Source organism: Rattus rattus, chromosome 3 (assembly GCF_011064425.1).
Source record: "Rattus rattus isolate New Zealand chromosome 3, Rrattus_CSIRO_v1, whole genome shotgun sequence".
In the NCBI taxonomy this organism is placed as follows: domain Eukaryota; kingdom Metazoa; phylum Chordata; class Mammalia; order Rodentia; family Muridae; genus Rattus; species Rattus rattus.
In genome coordinates this window covers 177,291,695-177,315,395 of record NC_046156.1, presented here as the reverse complement: position 1 = coordinate 177,315,395, position 23,701 = coordinate 177,291,695, and the positions used below count along the sequence as shown (strand labels likewise).

Sequence of the window (23,701 nt, the reverse complement as noted above, 5' to 3'; positions counted from 1 at the left end):
TTTTGTTGGCAGTAAATAAGAAAAGGCTACTGTTGGGCTCTGAGGGGGACAAATCCAGGAGGTGGTGGAGCACGTCTTTAATCCCAGCACTAGGGAGGTAGAGGTTGGCAGATCTATGAGATTGAGGCCAGCCTGGTCAACAGAAAGAGTTCCAGGACAGCCAGTTTGTCTCGAAAAAAATAAAAACCCCAAAACTCTCAGAATTTAGTGGAAATATTTCCTCAGACTATATTCTCTCAGATCTCTTAGATCGCTGTTGTTTTTTTTTTTTTTTTTTTCTTAGGAACACCCATAACTAATCGAATGATTATTTTGTCTTCCCAGTCATTCTCCAATCCCCATCCTGATCCCTAATGAATCGGGCTAATCCGCAGCGTACATTGCTGACGTAATAGGCATGTCTAATGTCAATAAATTAAGAATTAGAAGATATTTTTCTGGCACTTTTTTTTTTTTTTTTTTTTTTTTGTTTTTTTTTTTTCGAGCTGGGGACCTGAACCCAGGGCCTTGCGTTCCTAGTCAAGCGCTCTACCACTGAGCAATTCCCCAACCCCTTTCTGGCACTCTTAAAACAAGTGGTTTTTGTCTACAATTCCCTATCCTTGGTGAAAATCCCCAAATCCCTACCAGTGGTGCCTGGTAGAGCAGAAGGCTGGTCTACAATCCCAATTCCCACAGAATCTCAGCACTTCCCCACCGAGCCTGAACACCCAATAGGTGGAGACTAGAATCCTGCCCGGAAAACCCCGTCTTTTTTCCGGTACCGCTCTTTGCGGTGGGAAAGGCGGGACTTCCGGCGTCACTTTCCGGAGACGGCCCCTCCTCTCGGTGCGGGAGGTTCAAACTGCTACCTCGCTTTGTGTTTTGTTTGTTTTGTTTTGGTCCTCCGGTCTCCGATGCTGCCCCAAAGGACTGGACTGATGTTTCAATCGAAACACTTCCTGTGTCCATGTTTTTCCGTAGATGTGATTATTTTTCTTCATCAAGAAATAGCTCTCGGTAGTTAATATATTACTTACTGAAGGAACCGTGGCGAAGCGGTCGCAGACAGTACAGTTCCTGCCACTTGAGCAAAATAAAGGTCGGTCAGAGGCCGTGGTTGCCCTCCTTTCGAAGTGGAAAACAACTTCGCAGCCCACAACTGCCGGTGAGTTTCAGATGTTTGGCGGTGGTCTTGTTGAAGGTGTTTTCCCTCCCCCTTTCTCTTTCCCCGGGTAACTATACAGTTTGTTTTGAAAAAAACGAGCCTTACGTTTTCAGATCTGAAAAAATAGAAAAGAAAAGAAAAAGAAAAACGAGCCTTCCGCATGCAGAACAGATAAGGTTTTCGGTTCGTTAGCCCCTTATGTGTTGAATGGTGAGAGTGCAAACGTGAATTAAAAACAATGCAAAACATCAATTTGCTCTAAAATACCTTGTAGAGCTATGCGTGTATGTACATATCTCTCCATCTGTTGTCCTGGCACTCGCTTATTGACCCTGCAAGGATGTAAACAAGTGGCGTAAAGCAGTTAGTGTGGTCTTGTGGGAAGTTACCTGTGACAGCCATATAGAGGTGCACTGAAGAGAGAAGACATGGGAGAAAGTATTAGTTGTAGGAAATAAGAGATCAGCTTCCAACAAAAGGAGGTGAAGGGCCAAATTCAAGCGAGATTTTAGAAATCAGTAGGAAGCTAGTTACAGGGAAAAAGCATCGAGATGATAGAGGTGTCATTAATACATATTGCAAACTCAAGGGGAAGAATTTAAACATTCTATTCTTAATGTATTTGATGAAAGAATATTTGCCTAACAGCTTCCATTGACTAATACTATTTTAGGTCCCAGTGGTACATTTTTAAAATGAGACAGGCGAGGTCCATTTTGTTTGAGTTTCTATCCTGGTGGGAGAGATTAATAAAGTCTATGAGGACAAAGGATACATTAGGACAAGAATGTATGGAATAGTTTAACTTAGGTGATAAAGTTGGGCCTTTGTGCAAGTGGTATTTGCACAAAGACGTGAGTTGTCGTATGATAAGCCAAGGAGACGACAAGCTAGACCGAGAGAACAGTGTGAGGATTCTGAGATGAAAAACACCTTGTTTCAAGAACAATTTTTACAAAGCCAGTGTGATTGATCAAAGTGATCTGAATAAGGAAATTAGGAAGTGACATTTGGAGGCTGCAGAGATGGCTCAGCGGTTAAGAGCACTGTGACATTTGGAGAGAGTGGTGGGCCAGACTGGCCTCTGCAGGCTGCAGTGTAGGACTGTCGCCTTCATCCTGTGTGCCAATGGCTAGGATTGATGGGCCCCAGCCAAAGAATGACTTAGGGCATGCCGCAACTTTTGGACGGAGTGTGTTTGTTGTCCTTTAATCAGAGTCCCTTTCTCTATGGAACAAAAGACATGGAAGTCAAGGCCTGAACTGTGCATACTTTATTTGCATATTCAAAAAAGAAAAACTGTGAGGATGAAAGTAACCATCGTTATTAAGGTAAGGTCTTGAAGAATCTTTAAGTAGTGGATAAGAATGATTAAAGTAAAGACAGAGATGGCAGTAGAGAGGAAACCCTTACTAACCCCCAGTGGGGTTGGAGGAGGATGGAAGGAGGAGTTTGGGAGAGGAGACGATGTACAACTTTGTCACAGACTGAGGAGGTCTAGTAGGATGACGTCTGAAGACATTGAGTGCACCAAGACATTGGTGGCCGTTGTGAATCGATGCTAGTGGAAAGGCGGAGGAGAAAGCTGGGTCATAATAGGATGAAGATTGCTGAGAGGATGCTAGCAATGAGGGGTTTACTGTACTTGGTTAATAGGAAGTTGGCATGAACTCAGAAGTATTGTCTCTGAACAGTGTTTTGTTGTTGTTTTGGACAGATGAGACTGATAGTACAGAAGGAGACAGGGTTTGTGTTACAAAAGAATTAACATTTCCCAAGGTCTTACAAGGCGGCTTTCATAGTGCTAGCCACTGCCGTGGGTATTTTCTCACTTAAACCCGCAGCAGCCCTGTAACCGCTCATTTTACAGATGAGCAGTCATCCCTAGGCATCTGCCTAGCAAACAGTGGTGCATAAACGAAGCCCACCTCCCCTCTGCACCGCACAGGCATGGAAAGCATAGTAAAAACCGTCGTTTTGGAGGTAAGAAATTGAATGGAAGAAGTGAGAATAAATCAAAGAGACGAGATGAACTACTTCCTTAGTTCCAGACTGGGGAGCAATGTATTCTGGCTTTTGTGGTTTTTCATGATCTTTTCCCTTAAGCTTAATCATTTCCTTTGGCCTGTCTTTTGCATGTTTTAAAACTAATTTGCTATGCTTTTATTTATTTCATTTTTGTTTATTATTACTGTACTGGCTGCTTTTGACACAAGCTGAAGTTATCACAGAGAAAGGGCCCTCAGTTGAGGAAATGCCTCCATGAAACCCAGCTGTAAGGCATTTTCTCAGTTAGTGATCAAGGGGAGGGCCCAGCCCATTGTAGTTGATGCCATCCCTGGGCAGGTAGTCTTGGGTTCTATAAGAAAGCAGGCTGAGCAAGCCAGGGGAAGCAAGTCAGGAAGTAACATCCCTCCATGGCCTCTGCATCAGCTCCTGCTTCCTGACCTGCTTGAGTTCCAGTCCTGACTTCCTTTGGTGATGAACAGCCATGTAGAAGTGTGAGCTGAATAAACCCTTTCCTCCTCAACTTGCTTCTTGGTCATGATGTTTGTGCAGGAGAGAAACCCTGACTAAAACAATTACTAGTATTGTATGTATATATTGTATGTATGATGTATGAATGCAGGCATGCACATGCTTGCTACAGCTTTGCTCTCTCTTTTCCACGGTGAATTCCAGGAGACAGTTCAGTTCATCAGGCCCACGCCGAACCACCATGCCTGCCCAAATTGCTCTGTGTCTTACCAAGTATAATTGGTTATCTGAAATGAGATGCTGAGCATATCAGATACAAAATTAAACTTGAGCACAAAATGTTTATGACTTTGTGAGCTGTCATAACCTCGCAGGTTATGTTTCCTGTAGAGTAAAGTCCTAGAGGTTACTCAAGGCAACTTGTCAAGGAAAGACATTTATTTTAGATCCCAGCACTAAGAGTATACACAGTGGCAGTGTGTGTTGCCCCGTGTTCTTAGGAAGTACACGTGTTTGGCTTGACAGAGCTCCTGAGCCTTAAGTCAGCCTGTGCTGCTGTGTCCCATTTTCTACAGTCCCTGCTGAGAAGTGCGGCGTACCCAGGCATGGGAACGGCAGCTGAAGTGCGAATGGTACTGTACGAGGATGACTCAGTCCAAGTGAACTATGCTGATGGTTCCACACTGCAGCTCTCTCCTTGCGGCTCTGAATTTCTCTTTGAAAAGGCACCTCCTTCTTCAACACATCCTTTAGAACAACCAGAGAGGATTCGTCAGCGGACACACTTTGTTATTAGCAACTACCGAGTAAGGAATATCACATTTCTTTATCCATTTAACCTTTTTTTTTTTTTTTTTTTTTTTTTTTTGAGACACAGTCTCTCTATGTATCCCTGGTTGTTCTGGAACTCTCTCTGTGAACCACACTGGCCTCGAACTCAGAAATCCGCCTGCCTCTGCCTCCCAAATACTGGGATTAAAGTCGTACACCACCACTGCAGGCTAAAAGTGCTCTTTTTAATACCAAGAAGTGGCTGAAGCTGCTAGGATGTGAAGGGATCTAGGGTACTGGACTTTTGCCATTCTAAAATGATTTTCAAATATTCTACATTTCTTTTTGTAGGAGCAACTACAGCGAGCCCTAGATTTTCGAAACTCTTCAGCTACTTGCCCTTTTTTATCTGAAAGCATCATACCTTCTGAAAGAAAAAAGGTAATTTTTGTTTATATCCACTTTTTATGAGAAATATTTGAGTACAGGTTAATTAAACACATGGTTTAGCACTTAGAAATAAGCACATGCTTTAGGACGTACAGCTCTGTGTTCACCAGGGCAGGGAGCATAGAAGTTACTACACATTTCAACTCCTCACATTTCCTTTATAGTCAAGGATTATGGCATTTCAGATTTGTGACGTTTTTATTCTTGTATGTCTCAATATTAAGAATCACGCAAATATTAGTAAACTGTGTGTGTTTGCTAATGTATATTAAGATATGACCCTAGTTTGCTTCTTCTGGTGCTGTGTTAAAATGTTGACCAAAAGCAATGTGGAGAGGAAAGGACTTATTTCAGTAGTTTTCAGTCCCTCACTGGGGGAAGCCCTGGTAGGATCTAATGCAGCCACTGCTTTCTCTGGCTTGTATATAGTCCAGGCCCGCTTGCCTAGGGATGGTATCCACTGTAGTGGGATGGACTTCTTCACATGTCACAGCACCAAGAGAATGCCCCTCAGACAGCACACATCATGGAGACACTCCCTCAGTTGACGTTGTGCCTTTCCAAGTGACTCAGTTTCTGACAAAAGCCGAGGCAGCCCAATATGTAATTATGTGTGAGTATAAAATATTTACTCTTGTTAAATTTTACTTGGAGGAATAATGGTAAATCCATTTATTAAAACTGTGGACTAGGAACTAGAACCAATGTTGAAAATATTTAAAGGCCGAGGCTTTGCTGATCTCCTAAACTTGAGACTAACGTGGGCAATGTAATTAGATCCTGTTTCCAAAACCAGAACTTCAGTGTTACCAGTGTGGCATAGGTAATATTTCCCAAATTCCCATCACTTGTGTAAGCAAACTGTATTTCTAGGAGTTTAACTGATTTACCTGAAATTTTTTGAAGTGACTAAGTTAGGGCTTGAGCCTAGTTCAGATGACTCTCGGTACAAGGAACCCAAGACCTCCCACGTGACAGGAAGGCACTTCACCGCTGAGCAACACGCTCAGCCCAGCTGCCTGCTAGTTACCCTCTGTGCTGTCCCATGCTCTCTCGCCTCCTTACTGAGGAATTTCACACTGCATTGTGGCTGATTTATATTGTTCATATTGCTCTGACAAAACGCCTGAGATGAACAACTTTAAGGGGGAAAGGTTTGCTTACTGTTTCAGAGGTCTGTAGTCCATGGTCATTTGGCTCTATCACCGCTGGCTGATGTTGAAGCAACATTATAGGGACATGTAGGGTGAAGCCAAGCATGACCAGGAAGCAGAGGGAGGGGGAGAGGGGCAAGGGAGGAGCCAGACTCCTAGCACAGCCCATGCATCTGAGAACTCAGGCATGAGTTAGTCCTTTGTGGACCTTAGTGCCTTCATGATCCACTCTTCTCAGCAGCGCCACCAGCTGGAGACCACACCCTTAAGACCTATACCTTTGTGGAGGACACCTCATATCCACACCTTAGCAGGCAGAGGAGCCTCAAGATGTTCTAAGCTACAGCTCACTCCCCCAGGCTTTCCCCCAGTGTCTCTTGAAGAGCGTCATTCATTGAAACGGTGTCATTTGCTGCTAATGCTGTAGGGTGGCCACTGGACTATGGCTCAAGAGCTTCTGACTCTGATTACACAGGTTACCCATCAGTCCCTGCCCCTAAGATGAGTATTCTGACATGGATGGCTCTGTAAGGAGGCTTTCTCGACAACAGCTTTAGTAAAATTAAGGTTTAATAGAGACGGAAGTTGAAGTGTTGAACTATATATAATAATTGATCACAATACTATTATGTACAGGACTGTTGATTTTTTTTGTATAGAAAAGGCATATAGAGACAGTTAACTGTTCTGAATGTGCTGTGTAAGGTCAACTTACTTTTGAGTGTTCGAATTGTTTGAAATGACTTTTAAAGTCACTCAGGATGTATTTTAGGTCCCGGTGTACTGGCTGCCGTCTAGGGCAGGTGCTTCCTGTGACTTTTCAGTTCATCTGTTAATTCCAAAGCTGCCCTAAACAATAATTCTCACCTTTCTGCCATCCCTCCTGACACTTTAAGGACGCTGCATGTATTTCGTGTTATCTGTGCTGTTGTCTCAGTGACTTCGACACTAGTTCCACAGCATGTAAGCTCCAGTTGCTTTTACATTGCCCAGCCCAGCCCGGTTCTCCTTCATCTCCTTATGACTGTTTCAGATGAGGTTTGTGGGATGAGTGGTCTGCAAATCCATCTCCCCTAATTCATTGAACATTTTAAGTCAAAGTAAGTTTAGCGCTAATCAGGTAATAGCCACCTCTTTCTTCTTTCCTCTCTCTCTCTCATTTTGTGTGTGTGCGTGCGTGTGTGTGTGTGTGTGTGTGTGTGTGTGTGTGTGTGTGTGTGTGTGTGTGTGTGTTTCTTAGAGAAATAGTATAGCATCCAGTATTGTCTGTAAAACCATGTATTGACTCCAGTTTTCATTTTCTAGGTAGTAAAAATACAAGTATGAAAACCCTTACTCTCTTACATAATACTTTTAATATCTAAAGTATGGAAAAATTGAACATTAACAGAAAATACCATGGTTTTTTTTCCCCCTTCTCAATTCAGCGTATCTTCATTGATTTCTCGGAAGTAGAGTGGCCCAGCCCTGACAGAGACGACTGCATCACGTACTCGGAGAGTGGCGTAGTGAAGATCACGTCACTGGATGGACACGCGTACCTTTGCCTGCCCAGATCTCAGCATGAATTTACAGTGCATTTTTTGTGTAAAGTGAGCCAGAAGCCAGATTCATCTGGGATTCCACCCGAAACGAAGAATCGGGTCCCAAAAGAAGAACTAGTCGGGAAGACCAGAAACGTCTGCAGAAGTGGACGTTTACCAGGACAAAGGTTAAGGAATAAAGAAAACGAAACTCCTCGCCAGCTCTTGACATCTAAAAACGCTTCAGCGGACATACGTTGCGTGAGTGAAACTGAGGGGAGGGAGGAGCTGCCTTCCCCAGGCACAGAGCACAGATACGGCCACGTGTGGGTGAAGCAGTCGTGGTCTGCTGCCGCCTGTCCAGAGGAGTGGAAGTACCCTCTGTCTTTGGGACTTCGCTTCTATAACAAAGTTCCTGCCCCATCTGCAGCTGATGCAGAAGTCCCTGTGAGTGGCACTGTGACTTCTGACAATCCTGAAGAGAGAGGAACAGGGGTTTCTGTCCTTCCCAGGGCCTTGTTACTCAGCTGCCCTGCCCCACACATGCACAGGTAAAGCAAGAATGGTTTGTTGCAGAGAGCAAGGTTTGGGGGGGGACGGGGGACGGACGGACTTGTCTTTACCCTAAGCGTCACTTGGTTTTGGTTTTGATTTTGGTTTTCTGAGACAAGGTCTCACTATGTAACCTTGACCTCTTAATTCATAGAGACGCTCCTGCCTCTGCCTCTCCCTCCCAAAAGCGCAGGAGCCTAGTCAGAGCTCTTTGGGAGAGCGGAGATGGGAGTCTATGGCTGGTCACTGGAGCCCGTGACCCTGGCCAAAGCGTAGACCTGCAGAATTCTGACTATGGCTTCTCTCTTTGGTATCAGCCCCAAGGCTACCCAGTTTTTAGTTAACTGACTAAAGGTCTACCCTTTTTCAAAGGAGTATATGGAGACCTCTTCATGGCTAGGTCAAAAACTTACTTTCATTTGCAGATGAATAATCTAATGGTTAAAAATTTGCAGCATGAACTTTGTGTAAGTGATACGGTAGCTTTTTTGTGAGGTAACATTGTACTTACTGTGAGACACTGCTGTGCTTACGTATTGGGTGTAGTGACCCTGTGAGAAGAATTACTGCGATCTTTCTGGAGAGGAACTGAAGATCCAGAAATGATAAAGAACTCAAGCAGCTCACATCGCTAGCACTTGGAGAATTGAAAGTTGATCCTAGCTTCCCTCTGTGTACACATTTTTACTTAAAACAAAATATTGTAATAGTTTTTGAGTTTGCCATAAATATCTAGTTAAAACGGGAAATTCCAGGATTATAAATATGTGACAGAAGAGGTTTTATGTCCCTAAATTAAATGTTTCTTTGACTGGATTTAGGTTGAAATCCACTTTTTTTTTTCTTTTTTTTCTTTTTTTTTTTTGGAACTGGGGACCGAACCCAGGGTCTTGCGCTTGCTAGGCTAGGCAAGCGCTCTACCACTGAGCTAAATCCCCAACCCTGAAATCCACTTTTCTTAACAGCTCATCAGGTTCTCCATGGTCTGCTTGCCTCCTTCTCATAGTCCTCACCTCTGCCATCTTCCTGTGCGTGACTTCCCTGTGCTTGCTGACTTGTGCGAACTTGGGCTCTCCTTCCCTGCTGCCTCTGCGTGTGTGTTTCTCTCTCTCTCTCTCTCTCTCTCTCTCTCTCTCTCTCTCTCACACACACACACACACACACACACACACACACACACACACACACACTCCTTCCCTTCTCTCAGCTGAAGCCTTACTGGGAGTGCTTGTCTAACTGATGTTGATGTGTTAGGTCCTGTTCATGCCCCGAGCACTCATTGGCTCCCGTCTCTTTAGATTTGGTGATTACTGCTTTACTACACCGTCACATGGGAAGTCTCCAGTGGGGGCAGTAAATTAAATTCACAGTGTGTAGAGCATGATGCCTGGCCTACCATAGGCATTTCAGTGAGGATTTGTTGTTTGAATTCGGGTTCGATTTTAAAGCTTAGTAAAAATAGAATTTTACAGCGTGCAGAGATCCGTTAATGAGGTTTCTGAGAACTGCTGTGAAGATACATGGCACAGTGAGACTTGCTCTGAAGCGTCTCCAGTGCACATTGCCCTGCATTTTCTTTGCTCTAGTAAGTAAGGCAGGGAGCGGCACTTTGGCGGCACTGCTTTGGTGACTTTTAATGACGGTTATTTTGAAGAAGCAGAGTTAGCTCTCATATTTTCGCAGGTGGAACTTCTGTGACTCACTTGTACAGAGACAGTCTGATGCAGAAGAGTATTCCTATCCTGAGCTTGTGAAGGTGGTGTGGTATAAGGGTGTTACATACAGGTAAAGCTCCTTCCCGTGTTGCACTGGGAGGTCTGTTTGCTTCTTGACTCACAGTGGGAATGAGCTATACTTGCAAACTGATTCTTCTAGACAGACAGTTTTGCTGCATCAACTGGGCCCCTGTGTTGTCTTTACTTTTACAGGTCATAAAACTAAGTTTATTAGTGTGCACAGAGCTCTTATGACTCATGGTAGCTAAGTTTACAAGTCCACATGACAGCTACAAAGCCACCGAGATTCGGACTTGCTACTGAATGGAAAGTTTGTACTAGAGGCTTAGGCTCTCCTCTGGATCTGAGAAGGTCTAGTTTTGTTACGTAGCGAGCATGGAATCAGCCTAAAGGTGATTCAGTCAAAGAAAAATCATTCCTTTCCTGGCTGCTCTGGGCCTGCACTACTCTGCTGAATTCTCCCTTTTCCAGAGCGAGTTACTCTCTAGGTATGGGATGGTGTTGGCCAGATCCAGTCGTATTCAGTCGCATTCCCATGACCAGCCCTGAAAAGCAGACCTGAGGGGTTTGGTGGTCAGGGGTTTGGTGGTCAGAGGCTTTCCTGTCCTGAGTGAAGACACGCGCTCTCTGACTGCATCTTTTATAAATTGCATTTATTTTTTATTGGGGCTGGCAACACATGTGTGCTACAGCATACATGTGGAGGTCAGAGGATAACCTCTCCTTCCACCACGTGGGTCCCAGGAATTGAACCAGGCTCGGCAGCAGGTGCTTTTACCGTCTTGATGGCCCTGACAAGATATGAAAGACATATCTTTTGTATCTGTTCCAATAAAAGTAATTTCCAATAAAAATAATTTTCAGTAATTGTATGTGGAATGCTCTGCTTATACCTGCCTGCCACATGTAATTGGTCACATCTTACATGGACAGTTAATGTCAGCCACCAGAAACTAATTACACTAGTTAAATTCACTGAAGAATAATCTTATTCTCAGAGCCTGGAGGTGTTGATGCTTAGCTTCTGTGTGTCAGCATGGCTTTGGTGTCCATGCCAGTCGCTGTGGTTGGCACTGGGAGCATGAAGGCAGGATTCCGAATTCTAGAGCTCTGAGCTTAGTTGGTCTTATAAACACGGAAGGTGCTTCGTTTGTTCTGCTTCTCTTCAGGTCAGAAGTACCCACGGCTCTGTTTTTGTTTGATTTGTTGTTTGGGGTTTTATTGTCTTAATAGTTGTTTTTGTGCGTTCATTAGTCTTAATTAGAAAACAAAATGATTATTTCTCTACATTAGGCTTACCCATAAAAATGTAAACTCAGTAGAGATTTTTCCTGGCGATGGATCGGTTTTCAGGTCAGAAGGAACTCATTTTGGCAACTATTTCACATATTCAAGCCAGGACGACTCAGGAAAGGTAAGCTAACTACGAAAACTCAAGGTTTTTGATATAAAGCTCTTTCTAAAGCCATACATAGTATAGGAAATTTGCTGTCTATATAGCATTACCTCCCTCTGCGCCGGGGAGTAGGCAGCCGGGAACTGGACAAAGGCAGGGCTTTTGTAGGGCTTCTTAGGGGGTGGGGCTTTGAGGAGCTTTGAGGATTGGTGGGGTTTCTGCTCGGGGACTGGTGTGGTTTTTCACCCCCTTTTCCCTGCATCCAGCCCATGGATTAGGGTGGGAAGTCCTTCTTAGCTGCAGTTTGCTTTTGCTGAGGCGCCATTTATGTAGAGCTGCTGGAGGGTGGAGACGGGTGGGAGGCTGGAGAGGAGGCCCTGCCATTTTGGACAAGCTTCTCTTGAAGTGGTGTTCATGGCAGCAGTGGGCTGAGGCAGAAAAGGTCACCACCTTGGACAGCTTGTAAGGGGCAGCTCCTGCTAAGGCAGGAAATGAGATGCACCATAATAGACAGCTCCTGTGAAGGCTGCAGGCTGAGATGCGGTGGTGCTGCCATTTTGACAGCTCTGGCCGGGGCATCTTACCACACCTAAGGCTGGGGCAGGAAGAAGGGGCCAGCCCCAGCTTTTGCGACTTGTCGCTTAGGGTCTACAGTCCTTACTGGGAGATGAGAGCCTGACAGGAGAATCTATTCCTCGACTGGTATCCTGAAAGTACTGCCCCTGTCGGTGCTACCCAGCCATTGGCTGCCAGCAACTTTATTTACCAATCAGAACCAACTAGGGGCAGGGTCCCTCAGTGTAGGAGTCTCATGTAAACAATTTGGGGGACCCAAATTAACATAATACAAGTAGCCACATTTCCCCCTTTTTGTCCAATTATAAAAGGATCTTTTCTCCCAGGTATATGCTGAGCATAATTTTAACAATTATGTAACTTAAAAGGTATTATGTTATGTAATTGTTACAATTTTGGGGACCCAAATTAATATAATACAAACAGCCACAGGTACATGTATACAAACCTCAAGGAATAAATGGTTAAGTAATGAGGGTCAGATTTATTGAGGTTTTGTTTTGTTTTGTTTGTTTGTTTGTTTGTTTGCCTGTTTTAAACTTTCAGAGAGAAGAGAAAACTTATTCTGTAAATAACCTACCTCCAGACAGACCAGGAAATCTCTACTCTGTCCGTTCCCTGATTAAACAGGCAACCAGGTGAGTTATAACATTTATCCGAATAAAAAATCATACATCTGAATACCTTCTTGTGTTTCCTCTGGTAAGATTAAGACTCTGTGGTGCAGTGGAAATGTGTGTCTTTGCTACAAACCTGTCGGGTTTTCTGGTCTCATAATTCAAAAATGATCTGTGTCATTACAAGAGTATTTCTGGCTTTGACGTTTAAATATGGAGGAGTTTCCATATAGGGAGTGAGCAGGTCCTGAGAGGGACTAACTGCCATTCTCTGGATGCGCAGTGTCCTCATGGCCGATACAGTCAAGGTAAAGATTTGAGGATACATTGGAAATTTTCCCAGCTTCTTACTTTCAAAGCAAGAAGTTTTATGAGCGTGTACTAAAGACAAAGAATGTGTTGTTCTTTATTGCACCTCTTTTTAAATTCTTTTGATTAAGAAAGCACAATAATGAATTAAATAATTTCTTTTTATGAAGTTATCTGTAAGCAATTTCCAAATAGATTAGCAGGCTCAGAAATTACTGTTTCATTTCCTACACATAGTTGACTGCTTTTTGCCATCTTTAGACTACACTAAACCTTTGGGCATGTGGCTCTGTCACCTCTTTAGAACATCTGAGAAGCAAGAAGGCTCAGCTGAGGAAGGCACTTGCTGTGCAAGTCGAGTAGCCTGGGTTTGACCTGTTGAGGCCACTTAAAGGTGAAAGAGAGAACCAAATCCACAAAGTTTGCTCAGCTCTTTACACTCATGCCATGGGGCCTGTGCATTCCACACGTCGGTGCACACACACAAGTAATTAATGTAAACAATTTTTAAAGAGCACCTGAGAATTATCTATGGCATTCCTTCATTGCTAAAAGGCCAAGGAGTATAGCTATCTAAGTTTAGGGCAGAAGGCAGTGATAGTAAGTTCCCATCCAGGAAAGTAAGTTGCTATAGTCATCTAAACTGTTAGGTCATTCGGGATGCTGCTAAGACATTGCACCACAGAGCCAGGTGTTTGAAAAGACTGGAAAATGGCATTATTTATAAACATTTAGGGAATATTTTTCATGTTCACAGAATTCTTCAACATTGTGCCAAGATAAGGCTTTCACTAAGCCACAACTACCATGTATGCTGCTGGAGAATGGTATGGTTTGTTTTTTAAAGACTTATTTATTTATTATGTATAAGTACACTGTAGCTGTCTTCAGACACACCAGAAGGGGGCATCAGATCTCATTACCAATGACTGTGAGTCACCATGTGGTTGCTGGGATTTGAACTCTGGAAGAACACTCAATGCTCTTAACCACTGAGCTAGCTCTCCAGCCTGGAAAATGATATGTTAAAACCAAGATTATTGTTTTTCTTGTTTGGATTAATACTTGTACATTCAAACTGCGTTCATGTAAGTCATGTGAGAAATTCTTTGTAAATTTGTTTATTTAAGAAAATACCTACCTTGAGCCAGGTGTGGTGGTACATACCTTTAGTCCCTGCACTTGGGAGGCAGAGGAAGACAGATCTCTTGAGTTCAAGGCCAGCCTGGTCTACAAGTGAGTTCCAGGACAGCCAGGGCTACACAGAGGAACCCTGACTTAGGGTTTCTATCGCTTTGACGAAACACAATGACCAAAAACAGCCTGGGAGGAAGGGGTCTATTTCATTCATAATTCCATATAACAGTTCATCATCGAAGGCAGTGAGGGCAGGAACCCAAGCAGGGCAGGAGCCTGATGCAGAAGCGGATGCAGTGGCCATGGAAAGGCCCTGCTTATGGAATTGCTCATCGTGGTTTGCCCAGCCTGCTTCCTTATAGAACCTAGGACCGCCTTCTCAGGGGTAGCCTCACACACAGTGGGCTGGGCCCTCCCACATCCATCACTAATCAAGGAAAAGCACATCTTATAAAGATCATTTTCTCTCTGATCACTCTAGCTTGTGTCAAGTTAAATAAAACCAGCCAACATAAACCCTGTCTCAGAAAATGTAGAAACAAAGAAAGGAGGGAGGGAGGGAGAGAGAGAGGAGGGAAGAAAGAATACCTGCCTCACAGACAGATGGGGAAACCCGGCTTCTACTGTACCCTTTTCAAGCCCAGGCATTGCAGATGCAGACAGATATCCTATCACCTAGGCACACCTTTGTCCCTGCTGTACTTTCAGTGTCATAGATACTTCCTTTATCTACGTAAGCTCTCACCCCACCATGTCGGGATTTGAACCTGGGCTTAGAACGTGCCAGTCACACACTCATATCACAAAGCTGTACGAAGTCCCCCCACCCCTCCCCTCTTAGGCTCTTTGATGCAGAATATTGATATGTAGCCCAGGCTGGCCTTGAGCTTACTACATAGCCCAGGCTGCCTTCAAACTTGAGATCCTCCTGCCTTAGCCTGCCAAGTGCTGGGATTACAGATGTGTGCCACCATGCTCAGCTGAATCTTTGTTCTGGTGAGGGGGGAAAGGTAGGAATTGTTTGACTTCGAGTTTATGTAAAGTATTGTCAATATAAACCAATAGTGTCATATTTTACATTTTTATAAATGTAAATTCTCTAATACTGCCTTAGAGGAAATGATTCTCAGACATCGATTTCTAAATCCATACTCATTTGGTTATAGACCTATATGCTATTATAATTCTAATGCCTATGAATTTGCCTATGTAAAGTTCATAGCAGAATGGTAGCTTACAGAGAAGAACTTAATCTTATTAGGTAGAGAAAAGATAAAACATGGGTAGAGTTCTGTACTCACCTTCTGAGTAAGACTCTTGAGTTGCTTCAGGTTCATTTACTGAAGTCCTTTTCACGGAAAGCTCTGTGTGATGCTATCTCAGTTTACTTGGGTTTAGGCACCTGGAGTAAATGTTAGCAGTATCCTGCCCGTGCTTCTGAAGGAATCCCTCATCCCAGGCGTGGGGAGATTCCTCGCCTACTCTGATGACAAAGTCCATGCTGTCTTTTTGGATGGCGTCACACTAACGCTGAATTGGGATCTTAGCTCCTCTGCTGAAAAGACACAAGTAAGTGTGCCTGAGATCCCCACCCTTCTATCCTTATCCAGTTCCTCATGCTGTGCGGACCGTAACCATAACACTACTTTTGTTGCTACTTTATGACTGCAATCTTGCTCTGATACGAATCATAATGTAAATACCTGCTATGTAGGTTATCTGATATGCAACCTGTTAGGTCACAGCCCACGGATGGAGAACTGTTGCCTACGACTGAAATCCATGTTACACTCGGGAAAATTTGCTATACAGCGTTTGTAATGTCACCTACGAGATACCGTTTTGGAATTAGATAGTTGCATACATTATATATTATTAATATTAGGATAAATGTTATCTCCTCAAATATTTATTATTTCTTTGTTACAAAAACATTCAAGAGCCTATAGTCTAGATTTTTTTTTTAAATATAATACATTATTCTTAGCTATGGTCTATCATTTATAGTCTAAATATACCCCAATTGGTTACTTGTGTACAGAAAATAGTACTATATTATCTCAAATTATATTTTTAGGTTTCTTTCTGTGTATTTATGTGTGCCTGTGTAAATTTATGTGCAGTGTGCATGTGGGAGCTCTTGGGATCAAAAGAGGGTATCTGAGTCCCTAGAATGGATCTTGGGCAATTGTGAGCCACCATTTGAGTGCCGGCCCGGGACCAAACTTTTTAAATATAAAATCTTGTCAGAAGGCTTTATGAACCTCAGTGAATTTCCTAGCAAAAAATTAGAAAAGAATAACAAGTAGTTGTGTGTGTGTGTGTGTGTGTGTGCGCACGCGCGCGCGCGTGTGTGTGTGTGTATACATTATAACAAGAAAGATCAGCATTCTTACTCTCTGATAACTATCTGTGTGGTGATGACTCACACATACCATAAGCCATTTAAAGTACAGTGTGTAAAGTCACAAAATAAAATTTTAATGATTTATCTACTCCTTTATATTTAATAGGTTGCTAATGTTTTAGATTTTACTTTTAGGATGGTAAAACGTGCCTCCTCTTTTTGCTTCTTAAGGTAGATCAAGGTCTCAGCTTACGCTGGTGCAGATTAACTTTTCCTGATGGACAGGATCAGTTAATTCAAACCGAGCACCCTGGAGCGTATGAAAGGTACGGAGAGCAATTTTATCTTCATGTTTTAACTGGTGGAGTGTAAATAAAATTTAAATCTTTTATGTAAATTTAGTTTTTCTAGATTTCAGAATTTTCAGGTATACTGAAATTTAATATGATGAAATAAATCAAGTCAGCTTGAAACATTTGTTTGCATCCAAGTGATTTTTTCAAAATAATGTTTCAAACTGTCTGACTTGGAGAGTAGAGTGTGATCAGTTGTGCTCGCCAGTTATTCTAACTCCTCAACAAAACTGAAAGAAAGGTAGTTTACAAATGACCACAAATGAAGTCGTATGTTTCTGTGGTTAAAAACTAGCTGATGGTTATTACTGAGTGAGGTGATACTTAAACTGAGTTTTTAGGAATATAACCTTCAGTTAATGTGGCTCTGTCTGTAGGAGTCATGACACAACAGCAGCCTGACCCGTCAGCGCCCACGGACTGCCTGTTTAACATCTTGAATTTGTCTTTTTGGTGAATGGCCTTATTTTGGTCCAAACGCTCCAACATTTAGTTGCTATTTTAAAAAATTTCTCTCAAGAAGATAGCACATCTAGCAGATGTTTTAATGATTGTTCTGACCTGTCATTTCAGGGCATTCAGTTTTTAAACTTGTTTCCTTAAGTTACATTTCATCATATGTTTTTGTGTGTGCGTGCGTGCGTGTGTGTGTGTGTGTGTGTGTGTCTGTGTCTGTCTGTCTGTACTTGTATATATGTGTATATGCTCTAATGGACATTTCCATGTTTAAATTTTAGTAGGCAAATGCTTCCATAGACTATGTAAATACATTTTCATAGCAAGCTTAAGGAATTTCACTTTACTTTGAAAACTAAAAAAAGTTAACACGTTTTACATTTGAGCTTTAAATGAAGTGCAAGTATTCCTTTTGTGTTTTAATTTAGATGTTTTCTTTATATTTTAAATATAGGTAAAATTATTTTATTCTTTATGAATAGTGTAAAAAATAGGTTGCCTCATCCGTGTCTAGTAAATACAATTAAGAAAATTTTATGGCCTCATTTAGAACTTTATCCTTTTTTCCAAACTGTCATATTAATTTTTTTTCATTTCTTATGTATTTGAAGAGAGTATACGAATTCCGGTTAGGAGTTTAGCTAGGAGAGCATTTCCTCAGCATAGGCCAGGATCTGGTTCCATCCGCAGCATACAAGGTGGGGGAAAATTAATTAAAAAAAAACTTAGAGCTGGGTGTCGTGGCACACCCTGTAATTCCAACGCAAGTAGGAAGGATCAGGAGTTCAGGGTCATTTGTGACTACATATAAGTTAGAACCCAAATATTGTTTTATGGTAATTCATTTATATTATTGCACATATTAATTATATATTAATGGGCTTTCCTATCAAATATTTGTAATGTGTTCTTTCCAGATATGTGACTTCAGTAGTAACATGGTGCAGAAGACTAACGCAGACTAGTTCAAGACACGTGTCCCCACGTCTCTCACCTGTTCCCGAGGAAAATTGGTATTTATATTTCTTATAAACTTAGCCTGTGAATAGGAGCCAGTACCTAAAAGGCAGTGTGATGGTTTGCATAAGAATGGCCACATAGGCTCATGTGTTGATTGCTTATTTACCTGGGAGTAGCACTATTAGAAGGGATCTGACGGACGAAGAGGCGTGGCCTTGTTGGAGGAAGTGTGTCACTAGGGCGTAAACGTTGAGTTTTCAAAAGCCCATACCAGGCCCACCTTTTCTTTCTCTCTGTGGATGTAGCTGTCGGCTGTCGCTCCAGTGTCATGTCCTTGTGTGCTGCTGTGTTCCCTGCCGTGATGACAATGGACTAGGCCTCTGAAACCACAAGGAAGCCCGCAATTAAATGCTTTGTTTCACGAGGTCTGCCTTGGTCATGGTGTCTCTTCAGAGGAATAGAACAGTGACCAAGACACAAGGGGCCGCTAAGATGGTTCAGTAGGTAAAGCTTTACTCCTTAGGCCGATGACCTAAGTTCAGTCCTCGGAACCGTGTAAGCCAAAGCTATCCTCTGAACACACATGCAGGCACGCACTCACTCAGCACACACAAACATGTATGCACACACAGTGAATAAATGTAAAAACAGTATTTTTTAAGTAGCAATGTTTTGTAGTAATATCAGCTTGAGAATAACTTGCTTCTTTTTTTTTTTTTTTGTTTGTTTGTTTGTTTTTTTGTTTTTTGTTTTTTCGGAGCTGGGGACCGAACCCAGGGCCACTGAGCTAAATCCCCAACCCCCCAACTTGCTTCTTAAAAATACTCTTTTATATACAGAATACTCTGCATTGAAAATTTTATCTCCTTATCTGTGATAAATTGAAATTTTTGTGGAAATGTTAGTATTATTAAAGAAAATGCAATACTAAGTAACATGTGGTTTTTAAAAATTGACTTTCTAATTATTTCTGTCATATTTAGTTCTTGTCCCAAATTAATTAGCAACTTAGAAAGTAAGCAAGTATTTTAATCCCTCAGGAGACTAGGCCCAGGTTCCACACGAATGTGTGAAGGGCATCAGACTTAGAGAGTAACGTGAGCAGAGACAGAAAGGAACATTCAGGGCTGGAGAAAGCTCAGTTGAGAGAACTGGCTGTTCTTGGACAGTTTCTAGTCCCAGCACATGCATGGCAGGTCACAGGCTCCGTAACTCCAGATCCTGAGGCCTAATGCATCCTCTTCTGCTCTCCACAGGCAACAAGCACTCACATGGTGCACATAAAATAAATCGTAACTTAAAAAAGACCCTTTTGGCCTCTGGAGACAGTGAGAACATAGATTTTCAAGAGCAGATAGTATTTGCCAGGATACAAGCTTTGATGGATGAAGACTGACCTTATAATAAATAAAATAGAAGTTCACATGGGATGAAAACACAAGTTCACAAATGGAAAAATAATTGGAAGGTCATTGGTACAACTATTACCACTGAGTAAAATCTCAGCGGACTGGAAAATACCAAGAGCAGCTGAGGAATGTACTTATTTTTAAGATTTATTCTTAATTATGTGTATATTTGTGTGCCTATGTGTGTATACGCATGAGTGCAGGTCACCTGAGAAAGCCAAAGCCATGAGACCTCCCAGAGAGGGAGTTCAGGCGGTCGTGAGCTCTTAACTCACTGGGCGCTGGGAATGAAGCTCAGATCCTTCACAAGAGCTGTCTATGTTCTTAACCAGGAACTTCTTTTGAGTAACCTCCTTCTGGGATCAGATCCAGGGTATCATGTGTATTTGGGAAATATTCCACTGCTGACCTATAGCACAATCCTAATTTATGAGCTCTTAAAAGGAAGTTGTAAGGCATCCTAGCATAATATACCAGGATAAGGCACATACAGAGACACACACACATTAAACCTGATTTATATCCTTTGCCTCAGTGAATCCTTGTTAGAATAAAACAAATGAAAACAGTAGGTGTGATTTAGTATGCCAGACATCTCAGGATCTGACCTTGCAGACGCCTCATCCTTCATCTATAGCCTGTTTCACAGCAAAGAAGTTCCTCAAAGCAGCTAGGAAGAAGGGAAGCTGCTTATGATTATAAAACTGATCACTAACCTCCGCTCAAGTGATGAGTGTTTTTTTTTTAAATGCTATCTTGTTTACATAAAAACTGAAAGAGGTTACTGTTCATATACCAAGAAATGAAGCCCAGCATAGTGACACAAGCCTTTAATCCTATCACGTGGAAGGCAGATCTCTGTGAGTTTCAGGATAACCTGGTCTACATAATGAGTTCCAGGTCAGCTGTACTAAGACCCTGTCTCAAAAAAACAAAAGTGACAGCGCAGTTGGTGACAGCAGCCAGGTGAAAGCAATGAGGGACAGCTTCTCTTCCCAGACATCTCCCCAATCCTCTGTTTCATCCAAGAGCTCTCCACTGAGTGTGCTTTGAAGGAAGAAAAGAGATCACACAGGAAGTAGCTCTCTAAGTGGCATTTCAGTTTTTTGTTTTGTTTTGTTGTTTTGCTTATTGATTAAACTTCTCAGTAACTTAAATAAAGGGTTTGTTTTAGACAATGCCCTCATTAATTTTTCAGAGGTAGTCAGGATCTGGTATTTGTATAGTGTTGTGTTCTGACTTGGGGAAGACAAGGTATGACATTCACATTAAGGGCTCTGCTGCAGTTTTCTATTCAGCCCTCATCCTTGTTGACCTTTGCCTCTTTCTGTTATGTGTGGTTGGTGTGAGCTTGTAATCCCTCGTCATCCTTCATCTTCCACAGGTCTGTTGCTTCTGAGCTTGAGAAAATACAGAAATTTAACTGTATCCTTTTACAGAACTGTGTTAGTTATCCTTCAGAAATACTCTGTTTCCGTCTGGGCAGAGTAATGACTGTACTTTATGACTAATGAGTCCATACATCATGTTGCTGCGTTTTGTTAAGTCAGATGATCTCTAAGATATTTTCTTGTTATGTTAACATACTTTTATGTTTGAATTGGGTAAGGAGTGGTGAGCTAGGATTAAAGTCTCTTTTGGAGACATTTTCTCTCATGTAATTATAATTTAATTATAGCTGTTGAAAATATGTCTGTAACTTTATTTTGAACCCTTTCATCTGAATTTGTCATTTTATTTTCTGTAATCTTACTGTTGTATGACTTTTCTTGGAGAAATATGATCCTTTATTTATTTGGCACATATAAGACCAACAATAGACCAAAAAAGACAGTTCTGCCCAAGTCTAACATACTGAACTAATGCACTTCCTAGTATTACTTAGAGGAATATGGTTGAGGGAATCTTTATAGAAGCATGATGAATCAAAGACAGCAATCCCCTAAAAGCCAAGGATGTCTGACAACTCAGAAAACTGCATCTCAGGGAACCTACAAGTAGTTCAACTACTGAAAGTCACCTCTCCCCAGCAACTGTTAGTACTTATATGGCCTTGGCACAGGACCTTGTGAATTTTGTAACTTTTAGGAACTTCCAGAGCCTTGTAAAATTCATACACTTCCTGGGCACTATGTGTTTTACCTATTTCTGAGTCTTGTTTGTAAGCTCCCTTTTCCCTCCAGGAAACATTCAATTGGGAAAAAATAGTTATATAACCTTACTAAAATAATAAGAGAAGTCAAATTTTCTTTTATTCTGGATTTTTCTTAATTTAAAAAAAATCGCATTACATTCATTGTAACTCTATCATCTTACCCTTTCCCTTTTTATTTTCTTAACAAATGTAGGCTAAGAAATATTACTGAGGTTTAATTTCCTACTAAACTGCCATCTAGACACACTTAATTTCCCACTTTGCCTGCACTGTCACTGGTTTCCTCATCCGTAAGGGGTAGACTCCATAAACTCTGAAGTCCCAATGCTATCATGAATTCAATAGATAATCCTTGCACCTGAGAAATAATATTTTCATGCCAAAGCCAAGCTTTCTGAAAAGCAAATAATGTAATGAAAGATGTGGGGGAAAGCACCTTAACTAAGTCATTCAGGGCTGCTGGAAAACAGTGGTGTCCTCAACCTGACTTCTGGCAAGAAAAATGAACAGTGTTCTTCTGATCACGATAAACCAGGATCTTCAGAAACCTTGCCAGAAGCAACTAATGAAGAGAGTGTATCAGTAGCATTGAAAAGAACTTCTGAAGTCCTTCAGGATATTGACTATCTTCTGTCACTCTCTAGAAAGTGAAAAATGGCAGTATTACAAAATCTTAAGGATGTTTCAAATTACTAGTATGGAATTGCTAACCCAAGAAATTGCAGATGTTACTTCTGCAGAATGATCGTTCAGAACTGATTTCACTTTGATTGGATTTTGCTCAGCTTGTAAATTTTAGTGTTCGTGTGTATATGCACTTTTTAAAATAAAAAAATTTTGAAATTTTGAACTATTTCATTTCTAATGTCAGATGTATAAGAAGTTATGTTTTTGCCATTTTTACCATGTGGAATTTGTTAATTTCCGATTTTTGTATTAATGTGCACAATGTACATTGGGCCACTTGGTATTTAATCTCTCCGGTAGAGCTAGCCTGGCAGGTTTTCTTCCTTCTCTTCCCAGCTCTCGTCTCACCACTGTAACGAAGGTAGTGTAGACAATGGGGAAGGTAAGTGAAACAAAGAGTCAATTCCAGGGAGAGCTGGCTGGAAAAGTAACTTCTAATTCCTGCAGGAGGCTCCCTGCTGAATATGCCCACCCTCTCTAGTTCTCTGGCTGGCTGGTTCAACTCAACTTTCTGGCTCAAACCCCTCTCCAAGCTGACTGATGACTCAGTCTCACTTTTCTCTCGGCCTCTCACTGAATTGTTCTCCTTGGCCTCAAACTAACTCTTACCAGTCTGTTTTAATCTTCTGGCTCCCTCTCGTTCTTTGGCTCATTCTATCTTTACCTGTGTCAGGCCTCTCTGCAACCTGTCAACTGTTCTGGTAAAGATTGCCTCCGAACCCCACTCCACTCCAGTGCACTGCCTCTCAACTCAGACTCAATCCAACTGACTGACCAGAACTGCATGCCTCTCTCTCCTGAGAACTGGGATTAAAGGTATGTGCCACCGTACCTGAACCTAAGATTTTCTTTACCTGAAACTTGGTCTATACCAGGCTGGCCTTGAACTCAGAGATCTGCTTGCCTCGGTCTCCTGGGACTAAAGGTGTGTCTGTTTTCCAGCTGGACACACAGACCATGTTGCTGGATTAAAATTCCTCTACAAAGAGTAACAGTTCAGATTTAATAGTGAAGCTCTCAGCAGCCACAGCAGCCGGGGAGAGCAGATGAGAGCTGAGGGCAAGCCTGCGGAGGAAGAGCAGGAACAAGCTTGCCGAGTGGGGAGTGGCCAACAAAAGGCAGGCCATGGGGAAGTGTGCTGGGGAGTTTATATAGCCTCAGGCTCTGTCTGGCTAGGTACATATCCAAATAGACTAAAAAAAAAAAAAAAAAAAAAAAGAATCAGTGAGGGGAGAGCCTGCCGAACCTAGAAGAGAAAGAATTCTCAGCCTCCTTGCTATTATGTCAGTGGTGAGGGAGCAGGCATTCAGCTGCCTGGAGGGCAGCAACCCATTAATTATTGTTACATACGTAAATGTAATAAATACATACTTCTAAATCCGTGCAACCTGCTCCGTCTTTATGTCTCTCGTAGGGGTGTTTGCAGGCTGACTTCGTGGTTTTGGAGAAACAGTTGGTGTACCCTTCTCCCACCCTCAGCATTCCTTA

At 42.1% G+C, this 23,701-nt stretch overlaps 1 protein-coding gene across 1 annotated transcript; it reads left to right on the top strand.

The window, feature by feature from the left end:
• The first annotated feature begins 621 nt into the window (after positions 1-621).
• C3H5orf34 (chromosome 3 C5orf34 homolog) lies at positions 622-22,379 on the top strand. Its single transcript, XM_032898846.1, has 13 exons — positions 622-1,147; positions 4,201-4,431; positions 4,748-4,837; positions 7,428-8,074; positions 9,759-9,860; positions 11,105-11,225; positions 12,330-12,421; positions 13,467-13,536; positions 15,245-15,415; positions 16,425-16,519; positions 17,920-18,015; positions 20,756-20,796; positions 21,981-22,379. Exons 2-13 carry the CDS (start codon positions 4,231-4,233, stop codon positions 22,175-22,177), a joined length of 1,923 nt encoding a protein of 640 aa, XP_032754737.1. The 5' UTR covers positions 622-1,147; positions 4,201-4,230; the 3' UTR covers positions 22,178-22,379.
• The last annotated feature ends 1,322 nt before the right edge of the window (positions 22,380-23,701 follow it).

Coding starts and splice junctions, on each gene's coding strand:
- C3H5orf34 (XM_032898846.1), top strand. CDS start 4,231: ATGGGAACGGCAGCTGAAGTGCGAATGGTACTGTACGAGGATGACTCA. Junction 9,861..11,104: donor TATAAGGGTGTTACATACAG/GTAAAGCTCCTT, acceptor TCTCTACATTAG/GCTTACCCATAAAAATGTAA. Junction 13,537..15,244: donor ATGTATGCTGCTGGAGAATG/GTATGGTTTGTT, acceptor ACTTGGGTTTAG/GCACCTGGAGTAAATGTTAG.